Source organism: Taudactylus pleione, unplaced genomic scaffold, assembly GCF_031769625.1.
Source record: "Taudactylus pleione unplaced genomic scaffold, aTauple2 ptg000370l, whole genome shotgun sequence".
Classification (NCBI taxonomy): Eukaryota; Metazoa; Chordata; class Amphibia; order Anura; family Myobatrachidae; genus Taudactylus; species Taudactylus pleione.
In genome coordinates this window covers 1,218,549-1,235,299 of record NW_028284771.1, presented here as the reverse complement: position 1 = coordinate 1,235,299, position 16,751 = coordinate 1,218,549, and the positions used below count along the sequence as shown (strand labels likewise).

General features: G+C 40.9%; 1 protein-coding gene across 1 annotated transcript in view; it reads left to right on the top strand.

Moving 5' to 3' along the window:
• Positions 1 to 1,627: 1,627 nt before the first annotated feature.
• ST8SIA4 (ST8 alpha-N-acetyl-neuraminide alpha-2,8-sialyltransferase 4) overlaps positions 1,628 to 16,751 on the top strand; it is a 228,446-nt gene continuing 213,322 nt past the window's right edge. Inside the window, exon 1 of the mRNA XM_088444620.1 lies at positions 1,628 to 1,740. Coding sequence (XP_088300746.1) covers positions 1,628 to 1,740 — 113 coding nt within the window. The remainder of the gene's footprint in view (positions 1,741 to 16,751) is intronic.

The window sequence follows — 16,751 nt, the reverse complement described above, 5'->3', positions numbered from 1 at the left end:
TGGTGAAAAAAGAAAGAACGGCCAGACATCAGCCCAAGCCTCTTCAATAAACTCCCTACAAAAACACACCTATAGGCTACTACAAACTAGTGATCACACCAATGCCAGTCCCCATCCTAGAGGTTTAAACCACTTCTTTTCATATCCAATCATTCGGTTTCTCAAACCTGGTAATGTGAAAGTACTACACATCAATTGGAATCTGAGAATGGGAGCTCCTATAAAGAAAGGATTGTGAGGGTTTTCTACAGGTCATATGTTTAACCCTGTAATTGTTTGATAGTGTCATTTTCCAGGAATATTCAAATGATATTCCTGTCCCCAGAATGTCTGGCTCACTGGGCCGCAGCACAACAGATGGGACGATGGGATGAACGACCGCCGTGCATGTGCAATTGGGCGTACACACTTTACAATCCGCATGATATATCGTTCAGAACTAAATAACGTACAATACAGTTTATAGTGTAGCCAGCTTTACTTCTCATCCTCCTGTGTCAGACTCTTTGAAGAAAAACAATACTAAAACTAACTTTTTTTTAATCTTAAGTCACAGTAGAAAAAAGTTAAACAAAAATAACAACCCAAAGACAAAAAATATATATACTGTATATATAAAAAAAATTCTCAAAGAACTGGCTGGTAGTTTAAGGATTTTACTGATAAAACATGAATGACAGACAGATCAAGTGAGTGCAATAGCTGTTCCTTGACTGAAAATACATCTATACAAGAAAAAGTAGGAGTCACAGCAAAATAGCCCAACGCCCGGCATACCGAACGAAGGTAAGCCGGGCGCGGACAGCTGCGAGGGGGAGGGTTAGGTTTTAGGGCTCCCGGGGGGACTTAGGGTTAAGCTATGGGTTTCTACATTCCATAAAATAAGCAAAATAAATCTTTCTTCTATCCCTGTCCTGCTGTCTCATACAGTATAAAGCACTCATTTCTCCCATGTTCATCAGCACTATTCTTTTGCAAACGCTGAGGATCTTCATAGACCCCCGCACAGGCTATCACTATGGGCAGCAGCATGCGGTGTGGGAGAGGGCACAAAGCTAGGCTGGTGTCTGGTGGAGAATATATGGGTGACCATCATCCACTGACTACATGGAACTTTACAGCGCACTTGCAGTTGCGACTCGCAATAATAGTGCTCTGACATTTCACTTGGACAAAGCCAGATCTTATGAGTTCCCTGCCTTTATAGCTGCTCCCCATCTGCACACCAGGTAGCAGGTAGTCCACACTCACAGAACAGCTGTCACTGCTCAACTGGAGGGGAATGGCCAGGTGATTACGTCATATGTCGGGCGGCTCCGAATGCTATCCCGACAGAAGGGGCGTGGCCATGCAAGCCAGTGGGGAGGGCTCGTCTCAGTGAACTGAAGGAGGGAACCTGCTGGTGCTGCTGCTGCTGCCTGTACCATTGGTAGTGCTCTGGCTGCAGCCAATATATGCCTAAGGAGGACTTATCTCCAAGCAAGGAACCCGCATCTCAGAGAACAGATCTGTTTCCAGTCAATCACCTCCACTTGTCATTTATTTCTACTACTTCTATTTTTTATTTTTTTTTAATCTTGTGGCAAAAGCAAAACTACAGGAACCTGGGAGTGTATATGCCAGAGACATGCGTTCAGTAAGGAAGAGGTGGACTATCTGCACAATAAGCATCCTCCTGATCTTTTACAAAACGAAAGAGATTGCAAGGACTGATGAGCACCAGGATCCGCAACTCAATGGGTAAAAATGGGAAAGTGCTGGATACAAAGGGGGGGACGTGCACTGAGCACAGCAGCTGCTTCTGTGTCAGGCTATGTAGCTGGATGTGTGTCTATGTATGCCTGGGACTCAGCTTGCCTAGTGTAGCTAATTGCATTCACTGCCCGGTGTCTGACCGGGCTAATCAGCAGACAAGTTACCACCATGCCTGAGTGTCACCAAGGATAACTTTGCACACGCCGTAGACGCTGTCATTTATTGTGTGGCTTGTGTGTATGGTATGTTAGCTGTGTGCTAAGCATTTCCTCTTAACGTTTGCCAACCTTACCCACAGCAGAAGTTGTTATTTGTGTATTGCTACAGAGTAAATATTTACCCTTCTAGGGCTCTATTTACACTTCACAAAGCTCCTGATAAAGACTGAAGGCTAATATCATAGACTTAATTGTTTATGTATCTGTTTTACCTGCTCGTGTTTCCACGTTCTGTGCTCAGTCAGTGTATGTATTTCTACATAGGACTTTGCTGACTTCCTCTAACTTTTTCCCCCTTTTAATGTTTTAAAGTTTCATGTGATTGTGACTTATAATATTTAAATGGCAAACCACAGTGCCCGCATGTCTGTAGCTTCAGGTGTGCAAGTACTGTATGACTCCTGACTAGTATACATCTTGGTAACACACATCTGGCAGTGCTGGATAAGGGACAGTTTTACCTTGTGTACCCACTACAAATATCATCCATACAGTAAGATATTCTATATTGGGTCCTTTTGTGTATCTGAATCAATGATGCATGTTTTAAGTCTGAATAATGATGATGAACTATATGGGGTACCATGAATATTTTGTAAGGTAGGTTTAGTATTTGATGAGGTTTTATATAGTACTGTGCATTCTTACTAATCTATACAGTGCTTATATGGACAGACACAAAAGTGAATCACCTGCTGACTGGGGGTAGTGCATTAGCTAAGCACTATAATCCTATGTTGAACTAAATGTAATATTGAACTTACATTTTATTTTGCTATAAAGTGTGAACATATGATTGTAGCAGAAAAAAAAGGTGTCGGACTAGATCATTATCTTTTTTTTTTTTAAGACTGCTACAGAAATCAGAGAGAACATAAACTGTTATTTTATACCAGTCTGGAGACACATTGACAAAAAGCAAAATATAGAGGAGTATAAAAAGGTCATAGGAGTCAAGAGGCTGAGAAACAGGGAGCGGACTAGAAAGACGGGCACTTGCTGAATGGTTCAAAGACAGACAAGAGAAATGGAGTACACAAAGCCGGGAGAGCCTAATATGTAGGCACAGACAAAGAAACATGCATAGAGAATGAGAGAAACAAAGAAATCTAAAGACAAAGCAGTAGGCCATTCAGTGGCATATATATGTATAATGTGTGTGTACATATAATGTATATATGTGTGAATGTAAGTGCATAAAGAACCAGATTGCTCACTTCAAAAGTAAAACCACACTGAATTACAGTGACTGCAATACAATCACATAAGACAAGAAACAGTTTCATTGTGAAACCTAGTGGGTCAATATTGTCTGAGAAGCAAGGCGAGATAGGTGTGAGACATGATGACTGATGTTATACTGAGCTGCCAATCACAGTGGGCTCATTTATTTCCATTTTGATGTAAAGACAGACAAGTGTGAGCTACGTGGGCCTGGTGTGGAGAGTAATCTGGCACTGTGACAGTGATTATCAGTCATATACAGTCAGTGTTAAGTCTTTACTTGTCCATCCGCTGCCATTGATTCGAACATCACTTTACTAATATAACAGCCTTATTTGAAGTTACGTGATAATAAATCAGACCTGCCTCTCTGACAAGAGAGGACAAACCTACCCAACCACCATAAAGGGTGGTATTACCATAATCATGGGAGCGCACACAGTTCAGATAGCAGCACCCTCTGTATTAATTACCTTCAGTGATTACAAAGATGTGGGTTGAGACAGATTGGTTGCACTCCAAGTCTAGCCTGCTGCTGTTCTTTTTGTTTCACAATATTCAAAGCTAAAGACCTTAAATGCTCTAGTTCTAAATATATACTACCTCCTCTGAGGGATATTTGTTTTTTTTTTTTATATAAAGAGTTCTCTCATAAGCACATTATATTTCTCACTTCTTAGAATGGGATCTGCATGTTATCCAGGTTACATTATCAGACATGATAATGCACATTTTACACATCCAGATTGAGAATATGATAATTAGGACAACACTTCTGGTTTCCACAAAAGTAATTAGGACCATATTATGCAACTATGTGGCATACATATTGATTGTCACATTTATGTTTTCTTTTTCTGTGTAGCCTAATGTGATGTGTTTTGTTTGTTGTATGCTACAAAAACACATCTGCGTCCTGCTGTAGGAAGTCTGTTTACAATCACGTGACAGTCTTCATCCTTGTTTTAGTGGTGATAATGACTAATAGGAGTCTTATTTAGAAATGACTGTTTACTGAAACTTGACTACAACTTAGACACATAATAAAACATTGCCAGATAAAAACCACAATGTCATCATTTTATTGTTAGTAGGAAAATGGAGGATACTAAGTATTTGCGCAAATGATTGGCAAATAGCATCTGATGCTGTTTACTGTTGTTTGGAGCCAGTGAAATTGTTTTTTCATAATTTCCACTTTGGCATGTCTAGTGAAGGGCTTGGGTCAATATGTAAGTAAAGTTGCGTCATTAAAGATGTTGCATACATCTCTGTAGCTTTTAAAAGAAAACGTTTGCAGCGCCGCTGAGTCCTGGTAAGTCCTGCCAAATACCAGACCTATATAGATTTATTATACGGCCAGTCCACAGAGGGTCATGATCAGACAAAGGATGGGGCTTAGTCAGCCAGCAGAGGGTGTGCCTAGTTCATAAAGCTGCATTGCCGCCAAGTTAAGGGTGGTATTGTAGGATTCCCATCCAGCCAGAGCCCTGGGACTGCTACACAAACGTTGTTGTTATTGTTGTTGTTGTTTTACCACAGGGCTCTACAGGCTCTGTATTACATCAGCACTTAACTACGCGATCCCAGCGCTGATAATGTTGGCGGTCAGAATCTCGGCAGTGGAAATCCAAGAAATTCTGAAACAAGTTCCCACATTCTTAACTAAAAATAGGGATTTAGCACTTTTTTTCACCTGCTCAGAGATGGTGAAAACAGATAGACGGTTTTTGTCTGTGGGGTAATTCCATGTCAAATCATCACAGCATCCGTAGAGCCGGTCGCTACTTGCGCTCGCTCGTCCAGAAAATAGGGGTGGCTATTCAAATGAACTGTTCGCTGTTTGCGGTCTGTTCACGCCTCTAGGTCTGAACGAGCTAACAACACTTGCGGTCGTTTTTTGGGAAACTACGCCCCCTGGCCACTCGCATCCTACGTCATGTCCGCTATTTATTAGATTAATCTAGTACATCCAACAGGGTATGAGCTGCTCGCTATTCTTGTGGTTGGTTTTTGCTACCACAGTTTTGTGAGCAGTTCTGGCTATAAAATAACCCAGTGACGTGGTCATTGACGCTGCTGTTTTAATTATGCACACCCATAAAACACCCGTTTTGACCTTTTAAGCACGCATGCGATCGGATCTCCACTCCCCGTTTTCAAGCACCTTCCCCTGTTACCACCCACATATGCCTGTCACTCAAATTATCAGGCATTCGCTATTTTGCGAGCACATGAATTCCGGCCGCAACTGACTGGTTCGCGCATGCGTATAACGATCCGTATGCATGCGCAGTTGGGCAAACATCGCTCGGAGCGAACGAGCAGCCACTTGCGTCCGGCTCTGAATCAGGCCCTTAGTCCCTTCTATCACCAATTCTCAAAGCAGAAGCTGCAGCTAGACTGAGAAGAACACAGTAGGTCGATGGTTTTGCCATCAATGGCAGAGAGCCAATTCTTTTCTGCCATCGATGGCAATGTGGAACCTGATGGTTTTTTTCCTGCTCATGACACAGAGCTTAGCCCCACCCCGACAAATGTGTCTTATTCGAACAGTGATGCGAATAGATAGCACAAGCAGCTTCTGCTGATTTAAATGGTATGCAGCATTATTTTTGTTACCAGTTATTTATACAGCGCGCACATATTCCGCAGCGCTTTACAGAGAATATCTTACCAGTCACATCTGTCCCTGCCCCAGTGGAGCTTACAATCAATATTCCCTACCACATACACACACACACACACACACACTATGGTCAATTTTGTGGGGAGTCAATTAACCTACCAGTATATTTTTGGAGTGTGGGAGGAAACCGGAGTACCCGGAGGAAACCCACGCAAGCACAGGGAGAATATACAAACTCCACACAGTTAGGGCCGTAGTGGTAATCGAACCCTTAACCTCAGTGCTGTGAGGCAGTAACGCTAACCATTACACCGTCTGTGCATGCCTATGTTCTGTGAGCGAGTGCGGCTATATCTGCATGCGAAACGCTACATTTCAGTGTCAGCGGCTGTAACACTGTAACATAGTGTTTAGCATGCAGATACACCTGCAGTTGCACACAGAACATGGGCATGCTGCATATTATTTTAATAGTCAGAAGCTGCTTGTGCTATCTATTCACATCGCACGAAAAGACGCTTGGCGCTACCAAGTCACACGGAGCTCCTGCGCTGTGTGGTACAACTTGTAGCACACAGAGGAAAGATGTATGTGGACACATCTGTACACTTTTTTTTGAGATATTCAAGGTCAAAGGTCACATGATGTGACCTTGAAATGGAAAAGTCAACATTTAAATAAATTACTATTTTTATGATAACTATTGCCCCTTAGCTTCAAAACAAGACCAACATGAAAGTTCTACCACAATTACAAGCAAAGTTATGATTCGTTTTACTTGACCATGCAAGCATAAATATAAATATTTTGTCATGTTTGCAACCCTGTTGCTTGAACACTGTGTATCACTGAGGGCTACAATTTTACATATGAAAGTTACTTTACGTCGTCTATCATCCTACCAAATTTCATGAAAATCTGAGACTGTTGGGTTAAAAAGTTACTTTTTTGTGATGATTTGGCATGGAATGATCCTGTGGAGAATTCGCATGTGCTAAAACTCCGGCAATAGGATTGCACAATAGCGCAAAGTTCGCATCGGCAAAAACTTTTCGCCAAAATGGGGCTTTTCCTGTCCAATTGGATATGGCCCTATGGATTACTGGGGGTAAGTTTACTAAAGTGAGACTTTTTAGAAGGGAGTTTTAAAGAGAAGTTGCCCATAGCAACCAATCAGATTCTACTTAATATTTAACTAGCACCTTCTAGAAGATAATAGCTAGAATCTGATTGGTTGCTATGGGCAACATCACTTTTAAAACTCACTTCTAAAAACTTGCTTTAGTAAATTTACCCCCAGGTATCACAATGGGCAATCCCAACAGGGGCTATGCAGCAAGAATACTGCAGTTTTGCAGTCATTATAAAGCAATATGTCAGTCGACTCTAACTTAAAACCCACATTTGCATATCCTGAGCTGTAAGAGCATAGAAACACTCAGCTGTTTTTATACTTCTATAGTGCAGTAGGCTAGAGAGAAGAGATTTGCCAGCATTTACTATACCTGCACAGTATTTATAATTCCGAGACAATGTAATCCAATCAGTGATGTTTGCTACTTGTGCTAGAATACGGCAAGTCAGTTAATTCCTCTTAAAAGCTACCAGGCCATCTCTATTTCATCTGTTTCTGACAGGAAAATTGCTTAGAGGTTTCAATTATATGCTTTTATTGGTGTGTTCAAATCTACATTAGTAATTTATGTTCACTTATCGAATCATGCTTTATGTGAATCCTATGCACCTATAATAAATTATGTGGATGCGTTAGTTTATATTAGCAATACTAATTGGGCAATCTAGTAGTATTGTAGATGCAAATGCAATTTTCACCTATAGTACGTTTGTCTAAAGCATATTTGTACACTTATAACTATTATTACTGACCAAAGGCAATTCAGTGTAGATGCATACTTTATGTAACATAACATCATTTGTTATTTCGAATAATGAATGAATGTAAATGGCATTATTATAACTTTTTGCACTATAGCGTCTATCCAGTTTTATATTATAGTACATCACAGTAGGCTGAGTGGCACACGTGCTTTCTGTACCTGCCTACATTAGCCTAGGGCAGTGGTTCCCAAACTTTCTTTTAATCACAGCGCATTGTTTTCATGGCACCCCTAAGTTTAAGTTTGTTGTTGAGAAATTCACAAAAAAATGTAGTAAAGTGCAGTAAATTGTGCTTACCTGTCATCCTTAGGTTGTTATGTGGTGACAGGTTTTTCACTTCTGTTTGTCCACATATTTACATTACATTGACCATAAATTTGATTTGGTGCTGGACCACCAACCTGAGGCACCCCTGCAAGTGGCCCAAGGCACCCCAGGGTGCCACGGTGCACAGTTTGGGAACCATTGGCCTAGGGATTGCAGTGCACCAACGCTGTTCTCCTACACATAGCAGGTCTGCAGTCATGTGAACTCTGCATGTAATGTGCAGGACAAATCAGAGTAGAAGCACAGTGCTCCCTAGCTTAGCGTTTGCAAGTGCACAATACTACTGTGTGCCATTAGTCTAGAATTGTCTAATAACAAGGATACAGTATAATCTAAATAAAATTAGTGGAAAGTTGCAAGTTTATATCAGAAAACAAGTTAATAGTAATGAATAATTTTAATGAAGAGTTATTGGAGCTTTAATAACAGAGCTGCTCTATGTGCTGGTTTTGCTGGTCAGAGTGACTAGGCCCTCTGGAACTGATTCAGACCTCGCTAGGATGCGTTCACTCGTAGCCAGATGATTTTTCGCGGTGTGCGCATGCGTACGCATTGCAGTGCGCAAACCAGTGTGAGAGATTGGGAAGCGTACGCTTGGTGCGCATAGACAGCCCAGCAGAGTGAGTGACAGGAGAAGCCGTTTGTAAGTGGTGGCAGCGGCTGGCTGCTAGAAACCGGGGAGTGGAGGTGCGAACGCAGGTATGCATGAGCGTCTCAACGTCATTTCAGAGGCATGCATAATTTAGAGACACCGTCATAGTACACGTCACCTGGCTGGATTTTACACTGAACTGCTCGCAGTGCTTGCGGTAGGGTATGGTCAGCCACAAACGCTGCAATCGCATCCAATGGTACTCTGCCGATGGCTGCATACACTTCCTGGAGATGACGTGCGCAAGTGGGCGTCTTAAAACAAGCTGGTGGGCGTCTGCATACACAAAGCGATCGCACGCCAAGACATAGTGTGCGTGCTAATGCCTTACTGTGTGATCGCCTGCCTTCTCAAATTTGCATACGCATCGAGTGAGCGAACGCATCTAGCGAGTGGGTCTGAATGAGATCCTCTGAGCGGAATAACGTATCGTATTTCTCTTTAAATTTAGCGTTTTTAGTCGTATCACAAATGTAGCAAAAAGCCACTCTCAGTATATCAGAGATGCTGGAATGCGACTTTAATGGTAAAGGGATTAGTATAACACACGTGTAAAGTCGCAGATGAAGCATGACGGAACTCGGCAGGAGTAAGAGCTGCATCGGAGCCCTTTTTACACAGATTCAGACTTAGGGCCGTATTCAGTTAGTAAAAGTTCAGACTGACGGACTTTTCGACACCTTCGCCTGTTTCAGAGGCGAAAACTTTTTGTGCGCGCTCCCGATTTACTCCGTATTCAATTAGCATCCAAGCGAAAACGGGACCCATCGAATGTGGAACAGGCAAAAAGTGCAGGATGAATTGGGGGAATCACTTTGTACCCCAGAAAAAGATGGGCTGACTTTGGAAATCATTATGGTAGTTTAATATTAGCCCTAATTGAACTACCGCAGTTGGGGTACTTAAGAGGTGGTAATTGCTTGCTATTAGCGTTTTGGTGAAAGTGTGGAAGAATGGAATAAAGCAGTGTTTTTTGGAGCAAATAAGTAGTTCCATCAAATTTGGGGTGCTTGAAAATGGGTACTAGCATATTTTAATGTCTCTAAAGTGAAGTTTTTGAAAAAGTTAAATTCCTCCGTCATACAAGCACCTGCAATCCCCAAAACACTTGGCTCCGTCTAAGAGCACCCCCCAGAATCTCATTTCGCCAGTTTTTGAAGTTTTTTTTTTTCGTTTTTGCCTAAATTTCTAATGCGTTTTTTGGGGTGTTCCTGGGAAATTTTGTAACTTTTTTTTTTTTTTTTTAGGGATGAATTGTCCTTTTTTTGGGGGGGGGGGGGTGTTTCAAGGGTTCTGAGTGGTTTCCCAACATCTGCACCCCAAAATATAGATTTTGCACTTCTTTTCTCCTGCTATTCTGTGGAGAAAAAGTATTTCAGTGCATTGACTTCGCATAGGCGAAAACAGAATGGAATGGAATTGAATACGGAGAAAAATAATCGGGCAAAAAAACCACGCAAAAACGGCTTTTCACTCCTAATTGAATACGGCCCTTAGTTGTACGTAGATGTGCTACAAAATTGGACAATGTAAGCTAGCCATGTACTGTAGTTTTGTAACATTCAGTTTTATGTGTATAAGATGCATGTTTTAAGCGAGAGAGACTCTCGGTGCAGCAAAATCACCCGGGGCCTGGCACGCTGAGAGGGGCTATTAGACAAGACTGAAGCAACAGTAAGAAAGGACATATCTGTAACGAAATGTAGTCAGCATCTTGGCATGCAGGATGCCAACGGCCGATATCCCGACCACTAGCATCCCAAAGGTAAATATCGGGGGTTAGGGGGAGGGTTATGGTGCTGGGTTAGGCACTAGGGGGGAGGGTTAGGGTTAGGCACTAGGGGGGAGGGTTAGGTTTCTGTTGCAGGGAGCGGGAGGTTAGGTTTATACACTATGGGGAGGGGGAGGTTAGGTTTAGGCACCAGGGATAGAGTGTTAAGGTGCCCACACATATAGCGACATTTTACACGATTTGGCCGATTTCGACGAATCGTGACGACGAATCGGGTAAAAAATAGTACAAATCGTGAGTTTATACTCACGAGCACGATGCCGATGCGCGTCCCCGCTCGTCGTATATCGCATCTTCTGATCTGCCGTGCTGTAGGGCAGATTAGCCAATCTGGGCTACAATGCATTGGCTGCAAGATAGATCTTTAGTCAGATTGGACATTTTTAACTCCAAATCGTGATCACGACGGCAAGGGAGCTCCCGTGAAAGTTCATGAGGAAATTGGCCATAAAATCGTATCGTGAGCACATCGGTATATGTGTGGGCACCTTTAGGTTTGGAGTGCGGGGAGGGGGGGGAGTGTTAGATTTAGGCACTAGGGGGGAGGTTAGGTTTAAGCACCGGAGAGGGGTAGGGGTAAGGGTTAGACTTTCCTTGTTCCTTATGGATGTCGGGATTCTGACGATCGGGATGCTGCTGTTGGTATTCTGACTAGCGGCATCCCGATCGCCATGATCTCATACCCAACCCATCTGTAACAAGACCACAGCTTAATATACAAAACTACATAAGGTATGCAAAACAATAACTCAGCAGAACACAGCATGTGCTATAAATAACTTTATTGTATTTAGGAATCTAGCATATAATTTGGGAAACCAAAAAATGGGCATAATTCTAACAGTTTATTTTGACAATGCATAAATGAAGTTTTGGGGGAAAGAATTTGGATCCAAAATCTTACATGGTATATTATGTTACTTGTTTGCTGGTATGCTCAGTGATCTATAGATCTGGTTATTATATATCATGCTGTAAACAAACCTCAGGAAGCCACATAGCCACAAAGCCTACGTATACACTGATGTTACTATTCTGCATGAAAATAAATATTGTTGAACCAAATGAGACAATATAAATTTAGCATATTTGTGTAAGTCCCATGTTTATAAAAGATTGCCTGTACTTGTTGAATGCATATTAAGCACTTTACATACAGTATATGTGGTTTATACACGCTTTTTCTTGCATTTTAACAATAAAAAAGGCATTGCAAAGACAATATATAATTAAATTGGAAATATACTGCTAACACAATAACTTTGTAAGTAATTTTATGGCTCTGAAATGGTGCAGTTATTAGGATCATTAAACAGAAACTCACGTTGACCCATTAAAGTCATCTTGGAACATCCATAAATGTATATGTAGAAGTTAACACACTATGACAGAATATGCAGCTGTGAGATATTGTCTCCTGGTATCAGTCATAACAGTCTCAGAGATACATACACAAATAAAGCATCTGCAAAGTATGACGAATTCTGTTGCACACTGGATACAACCGATTTAATTGAAATTTAATAATTCTTTACGATCCTGTTTTTGATTCTAGAGCTAAAAAAGTTGTCAACTTATAAGAAACATGTTTATGAAATAGTGAAGGTTTTTTTTCCATTTTTAAGGCATAAAGTAAGTGCGTCACATAAGGCACTGTCAGAGCCGAGAGACAGACGGGTGTAGGAGGGCTGTGAAGACCCCAATTTATAGAATTTAATTTTTGGTACAGGAGCACAACACAGTCTTTTGTTGTACCACCAACAGGCTGGTTGCTTTATCATTCATTAAGCTCAACACTTTAAGGGGCCTATGTATCAAGCCATTTTTTTACATAAACTGCAGTTTCTGCATAAGTTTTTGTATTGTTGCTATGTGCTGATAGCACAATGCAGGAAATTTCAGAAATCTCCAGCATAGTGCTAATTAGCGCTGCAGATCGCAGTCCCCATTATTACCACGTGGACTACAATCTGACCCCTTTGTAGTAAACTCTAAAAAGCAAAGCCTATCTTTCGATCTCTCACCTGCAGTCTACAGCCAGCTCCAGAAGCTGGTGCTGTTAATGGAAATTAGGGATAGCCCCATGCCGGTTTTTCCACTGATTTTCCATGACCAGACCAGGCTAAAAGGTGCAGGGCTGGTTATGAATTTATGGGGGTTGGGGGCAGTTTTAAAACTTTTTAGGAGCTTTTAACCCTAAGAAGCATGCTAATATCATACTGATCTGTACATGCTTCTTTTTTACTTGTGTTTTATATTTGATTTTTAGGCTGTTTTTGAAGGTGAAATCTAATGTTAGTACATGAGCATTTTTGGCAATGCTTTATACAGTCGATTTTGAGCCGACTTCAGTCTATTAAAATCTACTCGAAAATCAACCTTTTAGTAAATCTACCCCTGAGTGTCAGTGTTATAATTAGAATGGAGAGGGGGTCCTTTAGAAATCAGAAGCTGCTTTTATTTCCTTTTTCTTCCCCATTATCATCTGGGGAGCTCTGCATTGTTGAACTGCTACACACAGTGGGACCTATGTAGAATTTCACAGAAGCACAATTTTTAGTTACTGTTGTGCCTGCACACCAAAAATCCTTGCACATCTAGTTTCTTTGGCACGTGCAACTCCCTACGCTTACAGTAGTAGCATGGAGGGGACTTGCAAACATTGGCTTGGTACAATAAGGACATGTTCATGCAATTGCAGACCACTGATATAGCGTATTTCCACCTGTCTGGAAGGGTTTCTTTTGGAGCAAAATACGCACTGATGATGATGATGATCAGCATCCACTTTCAATTGGCTGCATCATGAGGCTGCTGCTACCTTCTATATTATTTAAATCTTTGCAATCTGTGTGTGACAGGAATGCAAATTGACATTTTGTTTATTTAAATAAATGACTCAGTATTTCTTTCATCTTAATGTCCAGGCAGAGACTAACATTCTTATGTATATGATGCTTAAATCAAAATACTGAATTCTGTACTGGTACTGCAGCATTTACTACTAACACTGTCAGGGCACGTCTGACATAAACGTTACCCGGTGCATATATTATTGCTCTCCTGGCACAAAGCTCTGCAACATATGCAGGTTGCGTAATTTTTCTCGTCACATTTGCACCTGTTTTTTTTTTTTTTTTTATGTGTGTGTATTCTATTTTTATTAAGTTTTAGCATAAACAGAAAAATACAGACACTGCACATGTATCAATACAATAGATAATCTGTTAAAAACTATAGTCATATACATGTCTTGTATAAAAAATTAAAAGCATAGTACAAACTAAACACTGCATAATAATAAAAAAAAAATATAGCGGATATAAATGGAAATAAAGAAGAAACTGAAAGGAAGAGAGAGAAGAAATGGGTGAATGGGAAAAAGAGTTTGAAGGGATCTTTCAAAAATAAGGGAAACGATGGTCCCTATCTAAGGGTCATAAGTTAGGTAGTAGGCTATAAAGTAATTCTTAAAATCATCTGAAGACTTGTACTCTAGCCAGGAAAAACAGATATTAATAAAGTCAGTAGGTTTGTCTAGTGAAGAGCTTAAGATATCTTCCATAGACCTAAAATAATCTATCTTATGGAACCAATCTTTTGCGAGAAGGGTTTTTATCAGAATTTCACAGTATTGGAATAACGGAACATGTCGCATTACTTAGGTGACGTAGTAGGGTTTTTTTGTATTTGGAAACTGGAGTAGAGGAATGGTTAAGTAGCCAAAAAGCAGGGTCTGTAGGCACAGGGCAGCCTACGATTAGTTGGGAAATTAGAAATAACCTCAGACCAAAAAATAGATAAGCAAGAACAGTCCCAAGAAATATGTTTCAAAGATCCTAAGTCCTAAGGAGCATCTCCAGCAGGTGTTGGGGATAGATGGGAACATGGCATGGAGCAGGGAGGTGTGTCTGTACCATCGCATTATAATCTTATATTGTGTTTACAAGCGTACTGATAGAGCTGGAATGGGCTTTAATAAAAATATTCTACCAATCCTGTTCAGAAAGAGAGAGGCCTAAATCCTTTTCCCATGCCCTGGTCCAGGAAGGGAGGGCGCCTGTTCTGATAATAGCATTTGGTAGAGGACACATATCGTGTGGGGGGGAGACAGTTTCTTGTAGGAGGTAAGTTCCCTTTTAGCTAGGACCACTTTATTGCCCGAGTTTAGGAAATGGCGAACCTGGAGGAACTTCCAAAAATCGGAGTGAGGAATGTCCCATTTTTCACGGATCTCTGAGAATTGTTTAATGCCTGAAATGGACACCAGTTGGCCTACTCTAAAGAGGCCCGCAGAGGTCCAGGCGGGGAAATGTGAAGTTTTAAGACCTGGCGGGAACTTTGGATTAGCCAGAAAAGAGGTGAGAGGACTGAACTCTGAAGAGATAGAAGGAAGTTTTCTCAAAGACTTCCAGATAGAAAGTGTAGAAGATGCTGTTGGATGAGGAGGAGAAAATTTGGGAAGAGAGGGTAGCCACGGCACAATTTCAGTATGTTGCTTCATGAAGCAGCCTTCTAGGGCGACCCATTGCTTAATGTCTCTATTACTAGTCCATTCAATAATTCTTTTCAGGATGAATAGCATCATAGTAAGACTTAATATCTGGAAGTTGGAGGCCCCCTGATTGTTTTGAACGTGACAAATCTCGTTGAATTTTGGGACGTTTCTGGTACCAAATTAACTGTAGAATCAGAAAAGTGAGTGAACGGAGCCAAGACTCGGGCACAGTTATTGGAATAGTCAGGACGACATAAAGCAATTTGGGAAACGTGTTCATCTTAACTACATTAATTTTCTCCAGGCAAGCAAGCTGCTTCAGATGCCAATGGTTATAATTCAAGTATATTGATGATGGAAGAGGGGAGAAGTTAGCGTGAAATAGTTGTGACATATTTTTAGTGAGTTTAATCCCTAGGTATGTAATGTGGGAGGATTGCCATAAGAATGGGAATGCAGCTTGCAAACCAGCTACTATAGAGGAAGGAGAGAAGATGTTGAGGGCCCTGGATGCACCTGTGTTTTTGTTGCAAACAATTTGCGTTCAACTCAGCATGAGGCCATAAAAAGAGATGGCTTAATCACAGTACGGAGAGAGCTCTCCCTCCCGTCCACAGCTGTATTGTCTATTTTGTTGGCTCCTTTTGTCAATCATTTGCCTGCCATAGTTCCTGAAAGCCTTCCACCCACATACTTGAGTGACTGAATATATTCTTGTTGAAGGCACTTCTAGTCAAAACATTCAACACTACTTACAGCATTACACATCATCAAACTATTATTAGTGGGTTGTTTGTGTTTTGTCTTTCAATCTTTAAACTTTGATATCTTCAGTTCTAATGATGAACTCATAAAATGATCCTTTTATTTTTAAGGGGGAGCTCTACTAAGCCTTGGAGAGAGATGAAGTGGAGAGTGATGAAGTACCAACCAATCCGCTCCTAACTGTCATTTTTCAAGTACAGCCTGTAAACTGACAGGAGCTGATTGGTTGGTACTTTATCACTCTCCACTTTATCACTTTCCAAGGCTTAGTGCATCTTCTAAGGCCCGTATTCAATTAGAGGCAAAAAGTCGGAGAAGTTTCGCCTGCCTGACTTTCTGCCTCCTTCGCCTGTTTCAGATGCGAAAACTTTCCGTGCGCGTCCACGCTTTTCGCCCTATTCAATTCCTAAACAAGCGAATGCGGAGCAGGCAGAAAGTACTGTCAGAATTGGGGAAATCAGTCTGTACCCCAAAAAAAGATGCACTTACATAGGGAGTCAATGTAGATGTGTACTAATAACCCTAATAAAAGTGTTTGGGGTACTTAAGTTGTTTAAATTTCTTCTTATTAGCGTCTTTGCAAAAGTGGTGAAGAATGGCATAAAGTTGTATTTTTTTTGGGTGAAATGAAGTAGTCCAGTCAAATTTGGGGTACAGGTTGAGTCTCCCATATCCAAATACTCCGAAATACGGACTATTCCGAATTACGGAATATTTTTAGTATGACTGAGAAAGTGAAACCTATGTTTTCTGATGGTTCAATGTACATAAACTTTTTTTAAAGCACAAAATCATTAAAATACAGAATACAATAACCTTCAGGCTGTGTGTATAAGGTGTATATGAAACATAAATGAATTTCATGTATGTACACACATTTTTTTTGATGCTCAAAATTATTGATAATATTGTATAAAATTACCTGCAGGCTGTGTGTATAAGGTGTATATAACACATAAATGCATTCTGTGTTTAAATTTGAGTCCCATACC